The 16,882-nt window shown below is 29.0% G+C and overlaps 1 protein-coding gene across 3 annotated transcripts in view; it reads right to left on the reverse strand.

The window, feature by feature from the left end:
• Positions 1-16,882, reverse strand: part of LOC113547851 (carbonic anhydrase-related protein 10) — a 103,297-nt gene that overhangs the window by 14,903 nt on the left and 71,512 nt on the right. For all 3 annotated transcript variants that reach the window (XM_026948385.1, XM_026948384.1, XM_026948387.1), the window contains exons 8-9: positions 3,450-3,604; positions 2,831-2,977 (exon numbers count right to left, since the gene is read on the reverse strand). In XM_026948385.1, coding sequence (XP_026804186.1) covers positions 2,831-2,977; positions 3,450-3,604 — 302 coding nt within the window. The remainder of the gene's footprint in view (positions 1-2,830; positions 2,978-3,449; positions 3,605-16,882) is intronic.

Genomic DNA, 16,882 nt, shown 5'->3' on the forward strand with positions numbered 1-16,882 from the left:
ATTTAATGATAGGTATATGTTAATGATCTATGTCATCGAACCTTCCCCCTTCTTTATCCAACGGTGGTAACGATATAAAATGGATTGTTTTTTTGCGGAAACATTCGGACAATAAAATTATAACGGCAGCAAAAACAGATATAATATGAAATTAGTTTCATTTGGAAAATATTTATAAATAATAATTTATTTACAGCAGCCAACTATCGATACATTCATAAAGTTATTGTCTTCTGCTCTCGTTAACGTTTTAAGTTTAGTTTGTTAGTGGTTTTGAATTTTTTATAAAGAGGATTTTAAGAACAAACTAATAAAGTATTAATTATCATATACGCAGCCCCGCAGGATTGTAAAAGTTGTATATTGTATTACTATTACTATTTTTGTATTGTTTTATACGCGACCAGTAGTTTTCAAAGAAACGACATTTTGATTCAGGGACTGCAATTCCCGTTGTATAAATTATTCGGTTTCGGTTTAGTTCGAATTTATCGTATTTTATATTTTTATATTAACTATAGTATAGTTTATTCTAATAAATATCAATAAGTAGGTACATAAGTTAACTTTTAATAATCAGAAAAAGTTTGTTTACAACATTTAAAGTACGTATGTGTTTGGTTAAATATAATATTGTTCAAGAAATGTACTATTTTGAATAATATGATATTATAAAATGTTTGCTGGTTTATGCTAACATTTTTATGAGGGCTTATTCAAACGAAAATGACGGGCGTTTTCACGGTGATTTTTCTCAACATACCTATTACGGTACTTGTTTGTTATCGCTCTACCACTGAACCGTATAACATTTATCACCCCGCCGCCCAGACGACCTTATACGTCAGCAATCTTCAATCTAAAAATTTGGACATTTTCAATCGATATTTCTCGTCATTTCAGTATCTCTTATATGTAGGTTAGTTTAGTATGTGATCCCATTCATTAAAAAAATGTTAAATACTTATTAAAATATTAAATTATATTATAATAATCTTAGTAATTGCTGTCAGCTTATCGTTATATCGCATGTGTGATTTCATGTGCGTACAATTTTAAATTAACATTAATGGGTTTTTTCTTGTTTCTATTTAAACTTTTATAGGTACTAAATGTCTATTATTACATTAAAACCCATGGCACATTGTACTCGCGAAAAAAAAATTGAAACTAAAAACTTCATTTTAATCCGATATTTTTACCGTCCGTGAAATGGTGAATCGGTGTTATCATAATATATCCTACTATACTTTCCGCTCCACACTTTACTACGAATCGTCAATAGCTCGCCGAAAATAATTGACCGACGAAAACTGGCGAAGCGTATAGCGAATATTAGCGAGTGTCTATTGCACGCCCCATCATCGCACGCGTGGAAAATGGCTTTTGAATTACCAGCCGATACGCGGTTCGCACATCGCACGTCATATACTATAATATAATACGTATGTGGTATTAATATAACGTAGTGGTACGAAAATAAATATTATTTCAGACTGGCAGGCGCATTTCAATGGAACGATAACTGGTGACGCGGCGACGCGCGCCAGCAACACGCGCGCCGCCGAAGCTTTTAGACATCCGATCACAATAACACTATGTGCAAGAGCACGGCATTATATTGTGTGTACGCGGATTTCGTACAAGCCCCTTCGCTAATGGCATTCGGTCGTATACACGATATCGTATCACATGATATATTATAATAATATTATAATATGCGCTCGTTCTATCGCTCAAAATCTCGACGTCGTTGTCGCACACTCGTATGTGCGCAGGCAAGTGTATTATTTATGTAATGTAAATTGTGAGTATGTGTTTGTGTTTGAGCGGGTGGGTGAGTGCGTGTACTCACCGACGGCAATTGTCATCATTATCATTGTTATTACTAAACGCGAGACGAATCGTTATTGTTATCTGCGCGGTCTTTGTTCGGTTGAGCGACTCGAGAACCCGAGACCGGTCGTTTGCCGATGTCAACCGTATGCAAATTATTATGCGGCACAGATGATCCGAAGTTAAGTGTTCGAGTTACGCGCTTACGTCTCACAATAATATAACGACTGTAATAATAATGCACTACTAAAGTGCATGTGCTGCGCCGCCAAGGATCTCGCGCGTAACAATTAATTATTTTCATACACAATTTTTTCGTTTTTTCAAAAAACACCATTTATTGAATATTATGTTACATTGACAAAATATACGTCGAAATATGAAATCTCGAATCGTCATTTATGTATTTTGATGAATATTTTTATAATATCTATTGAACGACGACGGTGTGATTTATTAGTACCGCGTAAGTAGATACCTCACATGGAATACTTATGAGATCTCTATTTATCTGTGGGATCTATCATAAATATATTTTTTTATTTTTAAAAATAATATTTTAAATTGTAACATTTAACGCGTAAGAAATTATGTGTATTATCTTATTTTTTCTGCGGGTAACCAAATTCAAAAATATATGACTTTTTTTTTTTTGAATAATCATAAAATTATATTTATTTATTAAATAATTAAATTGATGAATAACTTGTAACTGATCAAGAACAACTACTTTATTAAATATATATGTATTATATTCAATATAGTTTATTTATTTTAAATTATTTAGGAATACGATTACTCAACCTAACGTACACATCTTCAATCGGCTTTGTGACCGACAGATTACGTTTCATAACCATAAAACACACTGCAGATTCACTTTCGTACGAGTATATACAAGGTAAATGTATGTATATTATATTATATTATATTATATTATAATAGGCGTGTGAATATGTAAATTTTTTCAAAAGCTGGAAGTGTTCATTCTTACCTGTGGATCGGCTTCGGTTCTCTGTGCGAAATTAATATTCGTCCTAACAGTTCGCTCACGTAAATCCTGCGTCGGCCTTGAGTTGTTTCCCAGTGGAGCTTTTGGGTGTTCCACTGAACCTTGGGATAATTTCCTTAAGTGGTACATCTGAAACAACGGTGAAACGACGGTAGGGTTAGGTTCTGTTTCGTGCATGCGAGTATAATATTATACAGGCAATTGTGGTACAGCAGTTGGTAATACACCAAGTGGGGTGCCTACTCGAATGGCAAACAAACGAATAAAAAACCTATGAGTTAAGTCACACGTATTATACTGTAAGAGAAGGTCCTTTTCATTAATTTAAAAGTGACAGTTTTGACAGAACACGTCGTTCCGAAGAGCAATGAGTGTGAGAGGAAAATAGAGTCAGAGTTACAGTGTTAGCAAGAGTAAGAGAAAGACAAAAAGGGAAAAAAAAATTTAATAAAAAAAGGATAGAAAACCAAATATGAACGTTTGCTTGTTTTTGCATCACCACCGCAATTAATCGTCTACCACCGCCACCGCTGCTGTCGTGTTTCCATTACCACGTATGCACATAATGAAATATACATATATAGCGAGAATATACATTCACCTCGCGTCTGGTTATGTAAATGGGTTTGTTCAGCACTATCCACACAGTCGTCTCCCAGCAGCCAGGATGAGTGGTCGATCCTTCGTACGTCATGTAGTATTTGATGTCCGGAAGCATCTCTCTGATGGATATATCCTTTATTGTACGGAGAGAACCTGTCGACAGGGAAAAAGAAAAAAAAAATGTTGAAAATTAAAAGTAAAAATATCACGCTGTGGAGTCACAAAATATCATCGTTAATATCATAGGGGTTGTTATTGTTTTAAATTCTGATAGTTAATTTACGGAAATTATAAAGCGCAAGGTGCCAAGGTAAGTGTAATCGTCCGACAGCCATGACGAGACAACCAAAAAAACTAAATTCGATTTTGTAACCGCCCAACGTATATTATTATACACATTATATTAGGGTAAATTAATATAGTCAACTGATAATATGATATAGAAGATATAATTTAATGTTTTAATATTTTAATGTTATTTTTTATTTGTATTTAAATTTATAAACAGTGTTGTTCAATATAATATACAAAATTAATGAACATGTTGAACTATTGTCTCCTCACAAGCTCAGGGTTTTGGAGACACATTTTTTTCGTATACTAGTATTTGTGTATTACATTTAATTTGTAACTATTTTTCGAAATATGTAACAATAAACTATCGCCAATCTCTATATTTACTGGCCTTTTTTTTATCTCCCGTGTTTTTTTTCTTTATCTAACAGACATTACGCGCGATAATTAAACAATAATTCAATATCTTTCCCCATTAATTATTTATGTTTATTAATTTTTTTAAATATCGCGTGGTAAAAGAATTACAATTAAGTATATCATATGATATGATTATCCAAATGTTAGATAAGACTTCTATAAATGATTCCATGTTTCTTGGAAGCATTTTGTTATGATAAAATAAGACCTCCGCCATAATATTATATATTACTATTATTTTGGCGTGCATATAATATTATGTTATACGGTTGTAATAAAATTATTGTATGCAATGCGCACGTAGTTCGGTTTATACTGCGCCATCGTCCGACTGCGGCGAGTTATTATTATGATAATGCACTGCGCGGAGAACAAATCGTTTATTAAAAGACATAAATCGCCCGCGACATCTCTCCAATTTTCTGCTTGTCACGGAGATATGCATCAGACTTATCCCGTCGGACATGTGGAGCGATGTATATTACGCGTATACTTGTATATTTAATATATATATATAAATATATATACATATGCATTATGTTGTCGTGTCGTACGACCATCGGCGTGCACACTGCGTTCACTACACTGCTGCTGCACTGAGCGCATTATAGAACAATTTGTCGGGGAAAAAAAATTCGTGTCACGTACTTATTTACTATTTTTACTCATATGTTCCAAACACTGAACTTGGGTGCGCGAGTATACATACTAGGACCATTGTCATTAATCCTGTTACGACGAATACGACAATGACTATACTGTGCCATTTACCCCAAAACCTTATCAATATAAAATCCGTCATTTTTTAGCATGTTTATTATGTACATCGATGTTTGTCATCTGCATTATGTTCGTGTCGAAGGTAAGTACCTTTTTTGAGGGTAGAAAATAGCACTGGTCAATGGACAGCATCTGTACAAGAGGAAACTTGAGACAACCATCAACACGTATAATAATATTATTTATGTATCATCACATAGGAAGCATAATATTATGCTACACGCGAAATGTGTAAGTATTTATATATTAATAATATGACAAATCAGGGTTCATTTTTTATAAAGTGAGTAGGGGGAAAGCAATTTAAAACATTTTTTTAACATATTAAATGTTTCTAGGATAAATAACTGATCTGTAAAGGTTTTACTCACCCCTACAACAATTAAGCACATGTGATATTAGTGAAAATATGGTGTTTAAAAAAATAGTTTTGACAATATACTGCCTTAGTAGTTATCGTTAGGTATCGTGTCTCTGTATCAGACATCTTCAACACTGTGATAACGTAGTTAGCAATTACTAGTATTCTATATAAACAACCTGGGAAACTTAATTAAAAAAAAAATTGTTGTACTATATTTACTACAAACTTGCGTATAGAAACCCAATGAAAATATGAATATCCGTTCATAACCAGATCACAGGAAAACAATACAAGACAATATTTAACATAATACACCACTATAATTTTAAGAGACATATTTTACCGTTCAATTTTTGATGTGAATAACAGCAGATGTTTTTTTTTATAACCTACACTCTTCCGAAATAGTTTTTTTTTTATCGTGATTTGTTATGTTTGTAAGTACATATTTATTTTTTATATTATAAGATGCGTTAATTTTTATTAGATTCTAACCAGAGTGATGAATGCATTAGTTTAACAATGAAGTGTGTTTTGACCGAAGACAAATCGTTACCATATTATATTTGATAAATAAGTTCTACGACAAAATATTCCGGTCAAAATATCCCCGACAAAATACCTCGCGTAAATTATTTCTTAAAATGTTAACCCTTTATTATAAAAGTTAAGATAAGAAGTAATAATCAAACTTTATCTAAAGTGAATGTATGTTATTCGTTATTTTAATAATGGTATAGTATGGAATTTTATATCATTACCTACAATGCGTGCCGTGAGCTAAGTCTTAAATAAAATTATTTAATTAACATTTTTTATAATAATTTTATATATAATATAATATTTTTTAATTTTTATTTTTTTGTATTCTATACATATATTGTATTGTATTAATATCTATGTAAATGTTATAAAAAGGTTTACATTTTGAATTAATATTTACGCGGAATATTTTGTTTTTAGGATATTTTGACGTGTTACCGATAAATGTACCTAATACTTATTCATTCTACTCGTTTAAACCAATAAATCTAAATTATAAAACAATTAACTGGAAAAATGTGTACCTCAAATAAACTACACTATAATCGTCTTTTATAGACAGTAAAACAGTAAGTTAGTATCTTATTTTGTACGAACATTTTATTAGAATAAAAATTGTGATTAGCCGACAGAGTAAAAGAATAAATAATATAGACCATTCCTTTGGTTCAGCTAAATTTAACACGCGATTTCACAACGTGTATGTAGTATAAATATAAAAACCTAACACATTCAAATGCAATTTCAATGTATAATAACTGTCATATAATCTTCATGAATTTATTTCACATCGTTTTAAATTATTAATGTAACTGTTGATGTATATTTTGTTGCACCGACAACAAGAGTGAGTTACTATAATTGGAGGTATACATTACATAATATTTATTCCGTGTCTACGGTTTTTTTTTCAATATATATAAGACACATTATTATTTATTTATTTAATTTCATATATATAAATATAAATATATATATAATAAGCACTGGGTCCACTGAGAGGACTCGTGTGACATTTTATATTTATGTATATATATATGAACATCGATATTGTATATTATTTAGGTATACAAAAGTTGATAGTTATGCAAGTTGTGCCTATACTCGTATATATATATATATGGATGGTTATATTGCAGATATAATATAATATTATATTCAAAGACAGCTAATTGGATTTAATTTTCGTTTGAACGTGAAGTTCCTTCGTTGTACATATTAACGATTATTTGTCATAAGATCGATATTCTGCGACGCATAGTCGTTCCGCTTAAACACAATATACAATATCCTTATTCTATAATCTATATTGAATATTGATATATTATCATATTTTAATACCTATTTGACTAAAAATACGCACATGCGCAATATAATATTACATGGTTATAGAAGTATTTTTAAAACGTCACGAAACTGAAACATTACACTGACAGGAAGAGAAGATTCTTTTTATAGTGAAATCCCCGTATCACTCAAATTTTCTCGGAAAGCTTTTAACTTTTACAACATGATTAAGCTCTCGAAAAATATTGTTTACCGAGACTACTCACGATCTCGATACGCACATAAGACCCATGATAAATATTTCTCCTTACTAAATCTCAAAGATTGTAATCGATTTTTTCAAAATAACAAATAAATAAGTGTCATTCAAACTTTTTGAGCTTTATATTCGTTGTTTTGTTTATTTTTGATTACAGCATAAATATAAAATAATGATTAATACCTTTCGGCTTTAATCGATAACCAGTGAAATAAAATGCTTCGGTCACCAATAGCTTTCAGTTTTTACGATTTATTGAATTATTGTTAGTATATAGTTGAAGTGATGTGATATACTTCGAGTGATAACTCGTATAAGTACTCCTCGCAGACACCTATATATTTTAAATGGTATACCAAGTGGATAATCGACAATTTATCCAAAATTCAACCATCTATTTTGTAGATATGTTATCGCAACTACTTATCGATTTTAAAATATCAAATTAATTTTATTATAGTTAGTCAGTATATTGTTTTATAAATTGTATTGTGTTTTTTTTTTATTGTACTTTGTTAAATTAAAAATATTTAAAGTAAAACGTCCAATTCCGCAAAAATATTTAAATTAATTTGTATAGAGATAATAATAACAATGTTACGACCATTGTGGATAGCGGTATCGGTCAGCGATTATATACTGCAAACCGAACTTTTAATGGACTATACATATATAATCTACCGATGGGTGATAATATTATAATGGCAATAATAATAATTGTTAATGCGATTCATGACACATAACTTCCGCTCGGTTTATGTTCGACACTATAAAAATTACTTTTCCCCATCTTTTATTAAAACACGAACAAAAGTGATGATTTTATTCTTCTGTTTTAATTGATTTTGTGATTTCATTCTATTATAATATATTAAACACTCTACAAGTAAATAAATATTTTATTTTACCTATTTTGTTTTAGAATCGCTCGTAATGTTCATAATATTCGACCTTACCTTTTCAATTAGGTAATCAAAAAATAATAACCTCTGCACCGATTTATGTCTTATAATGTATACAAATGAATAAATGATCCGTCTTCCAAAAATATAGCTGAATAACAATTATGTTACTGTTATTTATTTTGTCTGTAGTTAGGCGTATAAAAATTAAATAAGGAAATTCTAAGTGTATACCTATATAGAAGATAATGCCGGTCAAAAATTCCTGGAATTTAAAGCAATAACAAAGAATTTTATTGGAAATAAATGTTCAAAAATAATGAGTTGTGTAAGTATTGAGTGAGGCAAAAGAATATAATGAATTAAAATTTGTAAAATTGTAATTCAAATGAAAATTGATATTTTACAACAATTAGAACTAATTTAAATGTAATTAATACATAAATAGTATCTACTTGTGTTCTAAATATTATTATAGAAAATACTTATGTGTGGAAAAAAAAAACTAAGAAAGATGCAACGAAATATAATATTAATTATATTGATAAATATTATTAGTTATAACTGTCTTTACTTTTTATGTTTTCCATTTAGGTGGCAGTTGCAGGTACACTTTGTAGTCTGTATACAACACAGAACAAATCGATATCGATAATATCGACATTTGTTCATCATCGGTTATTTTTCTCTTTAAAATACTGATATTAAATACTAGTTCCATTTGGTAGTTTTTTAACGTTATTTTATAGATAATATATATATATTATATATTTATCTTCCTTGTATTTATTTTTACTTAATTTAAATTACATGGCTCGTAAATTGTAATGAGCACACGTCAAATTTATATTCTAATTTTTTTTGAATTTTTTCTTTTACTAAATAATGTTCTTCTTAAAACTTTAGTATTTTAATCTTTAAACTCGTTTCAACCACTAACAAATATGTTTAAAACATAACGATTTAATGTACTGCACTCGTTATTTGTCTACTATATTATAATATTATCATGATTAAGTATATCATATTATATTTATAAACATAGCAGGTAACTTAAATACAAGGGTAAAATAATGTAAATACAAAGTATTAAAATTATAATTCACTGTAATTTTACGTGTAAATACTGTTTAAATATCGTTGAACCGTTACATTTTGATTTAGTTAGAAAGTTTTCGATTCTGATAGTAATAGTATTAAAGGTACTACTCTGAATATGACCCAACTAGTACAAAGTTTCCGCCAAGTTCAATTATAGATTGAAACGTTAAATGAATTTACCGTCATTCAACATTACTACATAGTTGATTAAATACTCTTTTTTGTGTGGAAAAAAATGTTTCACTGAAATCCAAATAGAAACATTAAAAATGCATTTGATGATAAAAGTCTATTAGTTATTTTAAAGTAAACATTAAGATGGTATAAGGCCATGAAGTAAGATTCGGTCAACGATTTTATTAAAATGATAATAATATATACATAATGTTTATGTGCACCTTCATCACTGCGGAGGGATGAGAGGACAGGAAAGTTATTTTATTCTTTAAAAAAAAATAATAATAATAAAATGTAAAGAAAAAAAAACTAAGGAAAATCAAATTTTTTGTGTATAAAATATAAACAAGTTGGTCGTTGACGAAGTCATTCTTCCAGTCCCCAACTCACCTATTGACCGCGCATTATTATTTATTCCACAAATATTATAATTTTCAATTTTAATGATGCTGTACCGTACATTGCAAAAACGATGCACCAACTTAATAGTCTAAGCTCTAACAAGCCTTTGAATAAAACATTAATTCTATTTAATTCACCCTCAATCATTAGACCGGCGTTTGCGCTGTTATTAACATAAATACATTTTCATAAGTTTTAATTAAACACATTTTATACACGTGAATACAGAGTGGTCGGCAGGATCTGCAAGTCGTATATATAGAGTATAGATTATTATTATAACACATTTGTGCATGTGGGTCAGGTTTTAACGGTATAACACGAAGAATATTTTTATGCAAAATCACATTTTATACCCACCCAATCATCTTAAACGATCCGGCGTTCGCTAATATATAGTGGGACTAGAATTTAAACCCGATTTATAAACGTGATGGTATTCGACTACGTGGCGTCAACGTCGTTTGGTACATAACGTGTTATTTTTTAATCGTCCTATAAGCACTTAACAGAGTATTATTATAATACACTGAGAGGTGTTCAAGAAATATTTTAGAGAAATTGAAAGATTTTTTCGTGTCGTAAGCATTTTGTTTCAAATATATTTTGTTATTATTACTATGTTTGATTTTGTTTTTAATAACATTGTAATTTGTGAAAGCCAACGCTGTTTTACAAAAACCTATAATATGAATATTAAATATACTATAATGTAGAGCTTTGATATGACGTATGTGTAATCGTTTGAAAGCTACTTATATTTTGTACTAAATACGACCGCGATTATAATACTATAATGTTATTATATTCGTCTGTGTGCATATCATACATTTATCGACCGATCGATTCACTGATGTAAATGAATAATTATTATTTTGAGTAAGAACAAGATACTTGCTGTATATTATTATGTATATATATATATATATAATATTTATATTATACACTATACACGTAACGAAATGTTTAAAAATCGATTTTACGCCAGCCGTTATTTATCTGACTTATTTATTATTATTACTATTATTATTTTTTACTTTTTTTTTTACAAGGATTTTAAACCGATTGAACGATAAATTCCGCCTCGTGGAGGCTCGGAACGCGCGAATCCGATTTTTATGACTCCACGTAGAGTTATGGCATCTTAAAGAGCTTTTAAAGTCTACGGCATTAACGTTTTCTCTCATTCTTCGTTTTCGTCTCTTTTTTTTTTTAGTTAATTGTAGACGCCGTCAACTGGTCGTTCTTTTAACATAAATTCCTTTTAATTCCTTTTTCTATCGGTTGTATTAGTGTCGTCGTCGTCGTATACTCGCCAAAACTGTTTTAATCAGTGGTGCGTTTACAATAAGTACTATACTATAGAAAACTCCGATAAAACCAGACTATAGTTTGGCTTTCGTGTTTTGATCGTCTGCTTGTGTTTTGTTGTGTATATATAGTATGTAATTTTACGGAGTGACTCATGGGTCGTAAAAATTGTCTGTAAAACAAGCGGTCGCCGAAGGGTCGCCGCGTGTGATCAACAACATATATATATATATACATCAAAGACGTCAAAGAAACCACTCAAAACAAATCGTCTCGTAACATAACATTACCTCTGTTCGCTCCTACCCTTTCAAGACTTCGACACGCAATGACGTTCACCCGCAATGTGCGTAATATACAATAGTGTATAACATTACCCGCATAAACGTTGTTATACCGATATATATAGAGTAATATTCACCAAGCATACTCAACCCAATTTTTTTCCTTCGATAATGAATTTATTTAAATTTTGATTTTTGTAATATTTAAGTATACTTAAAGACCATGTTTTAAAATATTAAAATTATCTTATTTTATTAAACAATCCACTATGCTACTATGGTGATAGTAACATTTTTTTTTTTATATTAATAGGAATCGTTTTTAAATTGTACGAGTATACTACGCAAGTTATATCTTATTTTTTTAAAACATCTTATTTGCTATTTTTAAAAATAAGTACATATATTTTAATAACTCAGAAACTACTCGTTTAGATTTTAATTTTGATACATTATAACTTATAAGAACCAAAAAAATCATTGACTTACAATTTATAAGGAAAAAATTGATCATTATTTGAAAAAAATAAGTTATAGTACCGTTATAGAAAAAATTTCTCAAATTGTATAACAATTAAAAAATAATAATAAATGATCGATAAGATGCGGGTATACTTAAAAAATCAGAAATTTAAATTTAAAAATTAATTACAAGAAGAAAAAACAGAAGTGTGTTTAGTAAATCATTCTGTACAATAACACAAAGGCACACAACAGCAATGTTGTGTGGTCATTAAATATGTGGGCAATAATTGTATTAACACTCGGGTAAAATACAACTAAAACGTACATATAGCTACTTATTATATGTCTATATAAATATTTAAATATTTTCAATAACATATACATAATATCGATTATTATCCCAAACTGTAATTATCGTAATTATTCAATTAACCTATATTTAACTGTAAATATAAATTGTCGAGTGATGTATATTTTATTATTACTATTATTATTATTGCGCTAAATTTGAATTTTACACAATTATTTTAATAACTATGCAATATATTTAATTACGTTTGATTATTTGTTGTATTTTCAGAATTATTTCCCTATTTGTATTTACTCTATAAATACGTGTAAACAAAACTATTTCAAATTTAAAAACCTACTCTTTAACTCTTTGTAAATAAAAATTGTTATTGCTATTGAAATCATATACCTAACATAATATACATATAAAATAAGAACAGTCATTCAACATTTAGTTTATTAATATTTCAAATTTTAATATAAAAAAAAAAAAAAGTCAACTAGTAAAATTAATTTTAGTTAAATAATAACATTAATAACGATATTTTAAAAATGTCTGCTGAACAAACGAATGTAATAGATTAAGATTAGGTATAATTAAATACAATAATGCATAATAAGCGTAAGTAGATACCTTTATAGTATATATAATAACTAAAAACTCTCGCGGATGATCTCGATTTAAAAACGATATATTTTTCCGTCAATCAATCGAGACTATATCATACTATAATATAATAATATAATAATTGTTATCGCTCGTTATAGCTGTAAACTTTTTCCTCCCTTCCTCTTCCACCCTCATCATACATTATCACATTAAGTGGTGGGCTACATACACTGCACTGCGGCGTGTTCTGTCGCATCATCAACAATATAATATAATATTTTATGTGTTTAATGTTTCGCTTCGTCTAATAAACATAAAAATTCACAGCGAACGAAAAGATAGATACAATGTTATATTATTATTATTATTATTATTATTATTATTATTATTATAAATGGGCGTTTAATGTGGTGCGGCAGTTAGAGTTTATGAATATTGGATTTCAAACTGTCGCTAAATCATTGTACAATAACCCTCGTTGTCGCGTGCCATGTGAAAATTGGAAAATCATTCGTGTTTCCCACATTTCTTGTTTTCGGGGATGACAATAAACATTTTTTATTTATTCGTGTTTTTTAAACCAAAGTAAAAAAGAAAAAGAAAACACCTGTGTGGAAGTCGGTTAAATTTACCAAATACAGGTTTAACTCTGCAAAACTATACTGGGTGCTATAATGGCGAAATTAATAATTCGGTCATAAAAAAGACTGAGAAAGAAAGACGAGATCAACATCCTCGTGCAGATAATATAAAATAAAGAATTGTCTGTTGCCACGATAACAATAGTAATGGAACTGTAAGTCGACACGTATTCCTCAATTTACAACAAACATTGTAAATCTATAATAATAATATTTGAATAATATTTAATATAATATATGAATCTTAGGTAAATTTTTATTATTTTTTTTTTCGAGTGTGGTTTGTAGATATTTAATATTTATTCAATTATTAGTTTTAATAATTAAAAAAAAATTGTATAACAATAGCAAGTTTTATTAAATTTTAAAGTTTATTTGAAAAATAAATTGATATACCACTACATAAAATAAATATTACTAGTACTGTTTAAAATATGGCTTTATAATAAAATATGCAAAATATTGCTTTTGTGGTGGACAAGTCAACTGATAAAGAACGTTATAAGCAAATCGTATTAATATACTATAATATTGAGTACATACTGGTAAAAATATTTATTTCAAAAGTCCGCGATTATTATAAGATTCAACAAATCTAGAATAATTTAATTACAGCAGTGGTATCAATATTTATCTATAATTATAAATATTATAATTATAACTATAGTTATAATATTATCACAAAACGACAATGTCGGCGAGCGAAAATGAAAAGTTGAAATGCCATTATTTATACGATTGCCGATTATGAGTAAAACGATATAATGAAATCTCGCTATTTCGGCTTGATGTACAAACCGTTAAATTTCGCTATAATAGCTTTTAAATTAACGATCGTATTGTTTATTCTTGTTGATTCGCGTGTGTCATTAGAAGGGCATTGTTATAACAATAATAACATGGTATACATAATTTGGACAAAACGGTTGGCTATATAGGGGTTTGTCGGTGATTCGGATTTTAATTATTTCTGCTCTTTCCACGGTCATTAACCCCTTGCATTCCTCGCACCCACAATAATGACTTGTGTATTGTTGTCTAATATTGTTATTGTTCGCAAATGTTGAATTTTGTCTACAAAAGTTTATTTTTTTTACGTTATTATCATTACATTTTATTACTGGTATTATTATTACGAGGTACCTTATATATTAATGTTATTATTTAAAAAAAAATTAAACCCTTCTTCGAGACATCCAAACCCTAGCTCTGAAAAAAATAAATAAAAATATACTCCGTCGTTTTTTAAATTAATATAAAAAAATCCAACCCCATTTTTTTTATTACGTTCGATATTAACGGAAAGCCTCGTGACAGCGAGTCGTAATAATAACAATATCTTATTTTGTCGGGAAGGAACGTGTGGTTAAGTAAAAATTTGACACGACAATATGGCGATCGTTACAATAATAACGTTAAAACTTTTGACAGATTTTTTGGGAATATATCACTACAATTTTCTTGAAAATAACTATACAATAACATTGGAAAAATCAAATTGTTTCTTATTATTATTTTTTTTTTTTTAAATAAAATAAATGTTCTATTACGATATTTTTGATATAAATAAATGCAATTAATAACAATTTAGTATCAATTCTAAATTATATTAAATTTAAAAAATATAATATACTATAATCTAGCTCTATTAAGTGAATATAAATAACTCTAGCGATGATTTTTTAAGAAAAATATTTCTTATATTAAATTAATACATTACGTACATCCTTTTTAGTTTCACCATTCATATTCCTATACATATTTTTAATAATATTAAGTACATCATCATAATTGTTAAAATAAATATATATTTATCTGCTCTATCATATTTGTTATATCAAAGGGCAGCTTTATATCTACTAGTTATTTCATTATTGTTATTACTATTATTATGTAAAATATAAAATCTATGTAAGTAAGCACAATAAGTATATGTGAGGTAGAGGATAAAAGCATTATTGGAGTTACGGGATTAAGGAGCCATTTATTAGTGACATTAAGCTTGGTACCTAGTTATTTCTAAAGAAAAAAATACTAGTTTCAAACATGTTAAAAACTAAAAAAAGATTTTGATTATCGCTGTTCAAGAACCCTAACCAAATATTTCCTATCTTGATTAATTGTTTTTATATATTGTATTACACATAGCAACGGTGAGTAGGTAACAGTTAAGGTTAAAAAAAAATAAAAAAAATGTTTGAAAAACAAAAGACGCCATTTTTAATTGACCAAGATTATTGTTTACTGATATATTGTATTAGATAAGTGCTTGAAGATTTTAAAACGTGCTTTATAGAGTGTGTTTTTAAATAACACTCTATAGGAAAACGTGTTTTAGACATTGTGGCTATACTATAACAACACCAGTAGCAGCATGCTATAGGTATAGTGTTTTAAAATACACTTTACGCACAGACTCAGCAAATATATTATTATATAACAGTGTAGTGGTGGCGTCGACATAAACAATGGCACGGTCACGGTCAGGTGGGTGGCCATCGGGGGAAATCTGATCAAATAAATTTCTGTTGTTCGTAAAGATGTTTTACCCAACACACACCTCTTCACCCTCTCACCCATCCATGTCAGCACAATCTTACCCTTACCTATTTAGTATATATATATAATAATATTATATTATGTGATTGTATGTGTGCGCGTGTGGTTAAGGCCATGTTTTTGGATTTGTCTTTTCGTTTCCCAAATCGACATTTTGTATAAGTGCTCCACGCACAATGGGAACCGTACACGCATGGTCGGCCAATAATATAATAAATATCTATAACACAATAAAGCGCAAGTGAGTATTGTGGTCTACAGGCAAATCGGTGTGACGTCTTTCGGTTAATTGAACAATGATCAGAGCATCTATTATTATATTGTTCTTCTTTTTATTATTATTATTCTTATTATTAGGATACACATGGTAAGCTTCGTATTTTATAGTAGTATGATAATCACACGTTCGTACTGCATTACTTACACTGTTACACGTGAAAGTCATCTCTCTCGGGAATCTACCACTGATCTTGAGTATACATATAGCCGCCAGAGAGATTTTCGTCAATTATAATTTTCTCGACATTAATTGAATACTCGTAGTCTCTATAATTGTTGTTCATTATTTGAATCCTACCAAGCTACCCACGTACACTACTCTTATAATAAACCACATTCATACCACCACAAAACAATTAATATCATTTGTATTGGCTGCTACCGTATAAAAGTCCACGGGACAACAGTTTAAAAATAAAGTTTTGAATCTAAGAATAATCGGGTATTATATATAAAATATAA

This window comes from Rhopalosiphum maidis, chromosome 1 (genome assembly GCF_003676215.2).
Source record: "Rhopalosiphum maidis isolate BTI-1 chromosome 1, ASM367621v3, whole genome shotgun sequence".
Lineage (NCBI taxonomy): Eukaryota > Metazoa > Arthropoda > Insecta > Hemiptera > Aphididae > Rhopalosiphum > Rhopalosiphum maidis.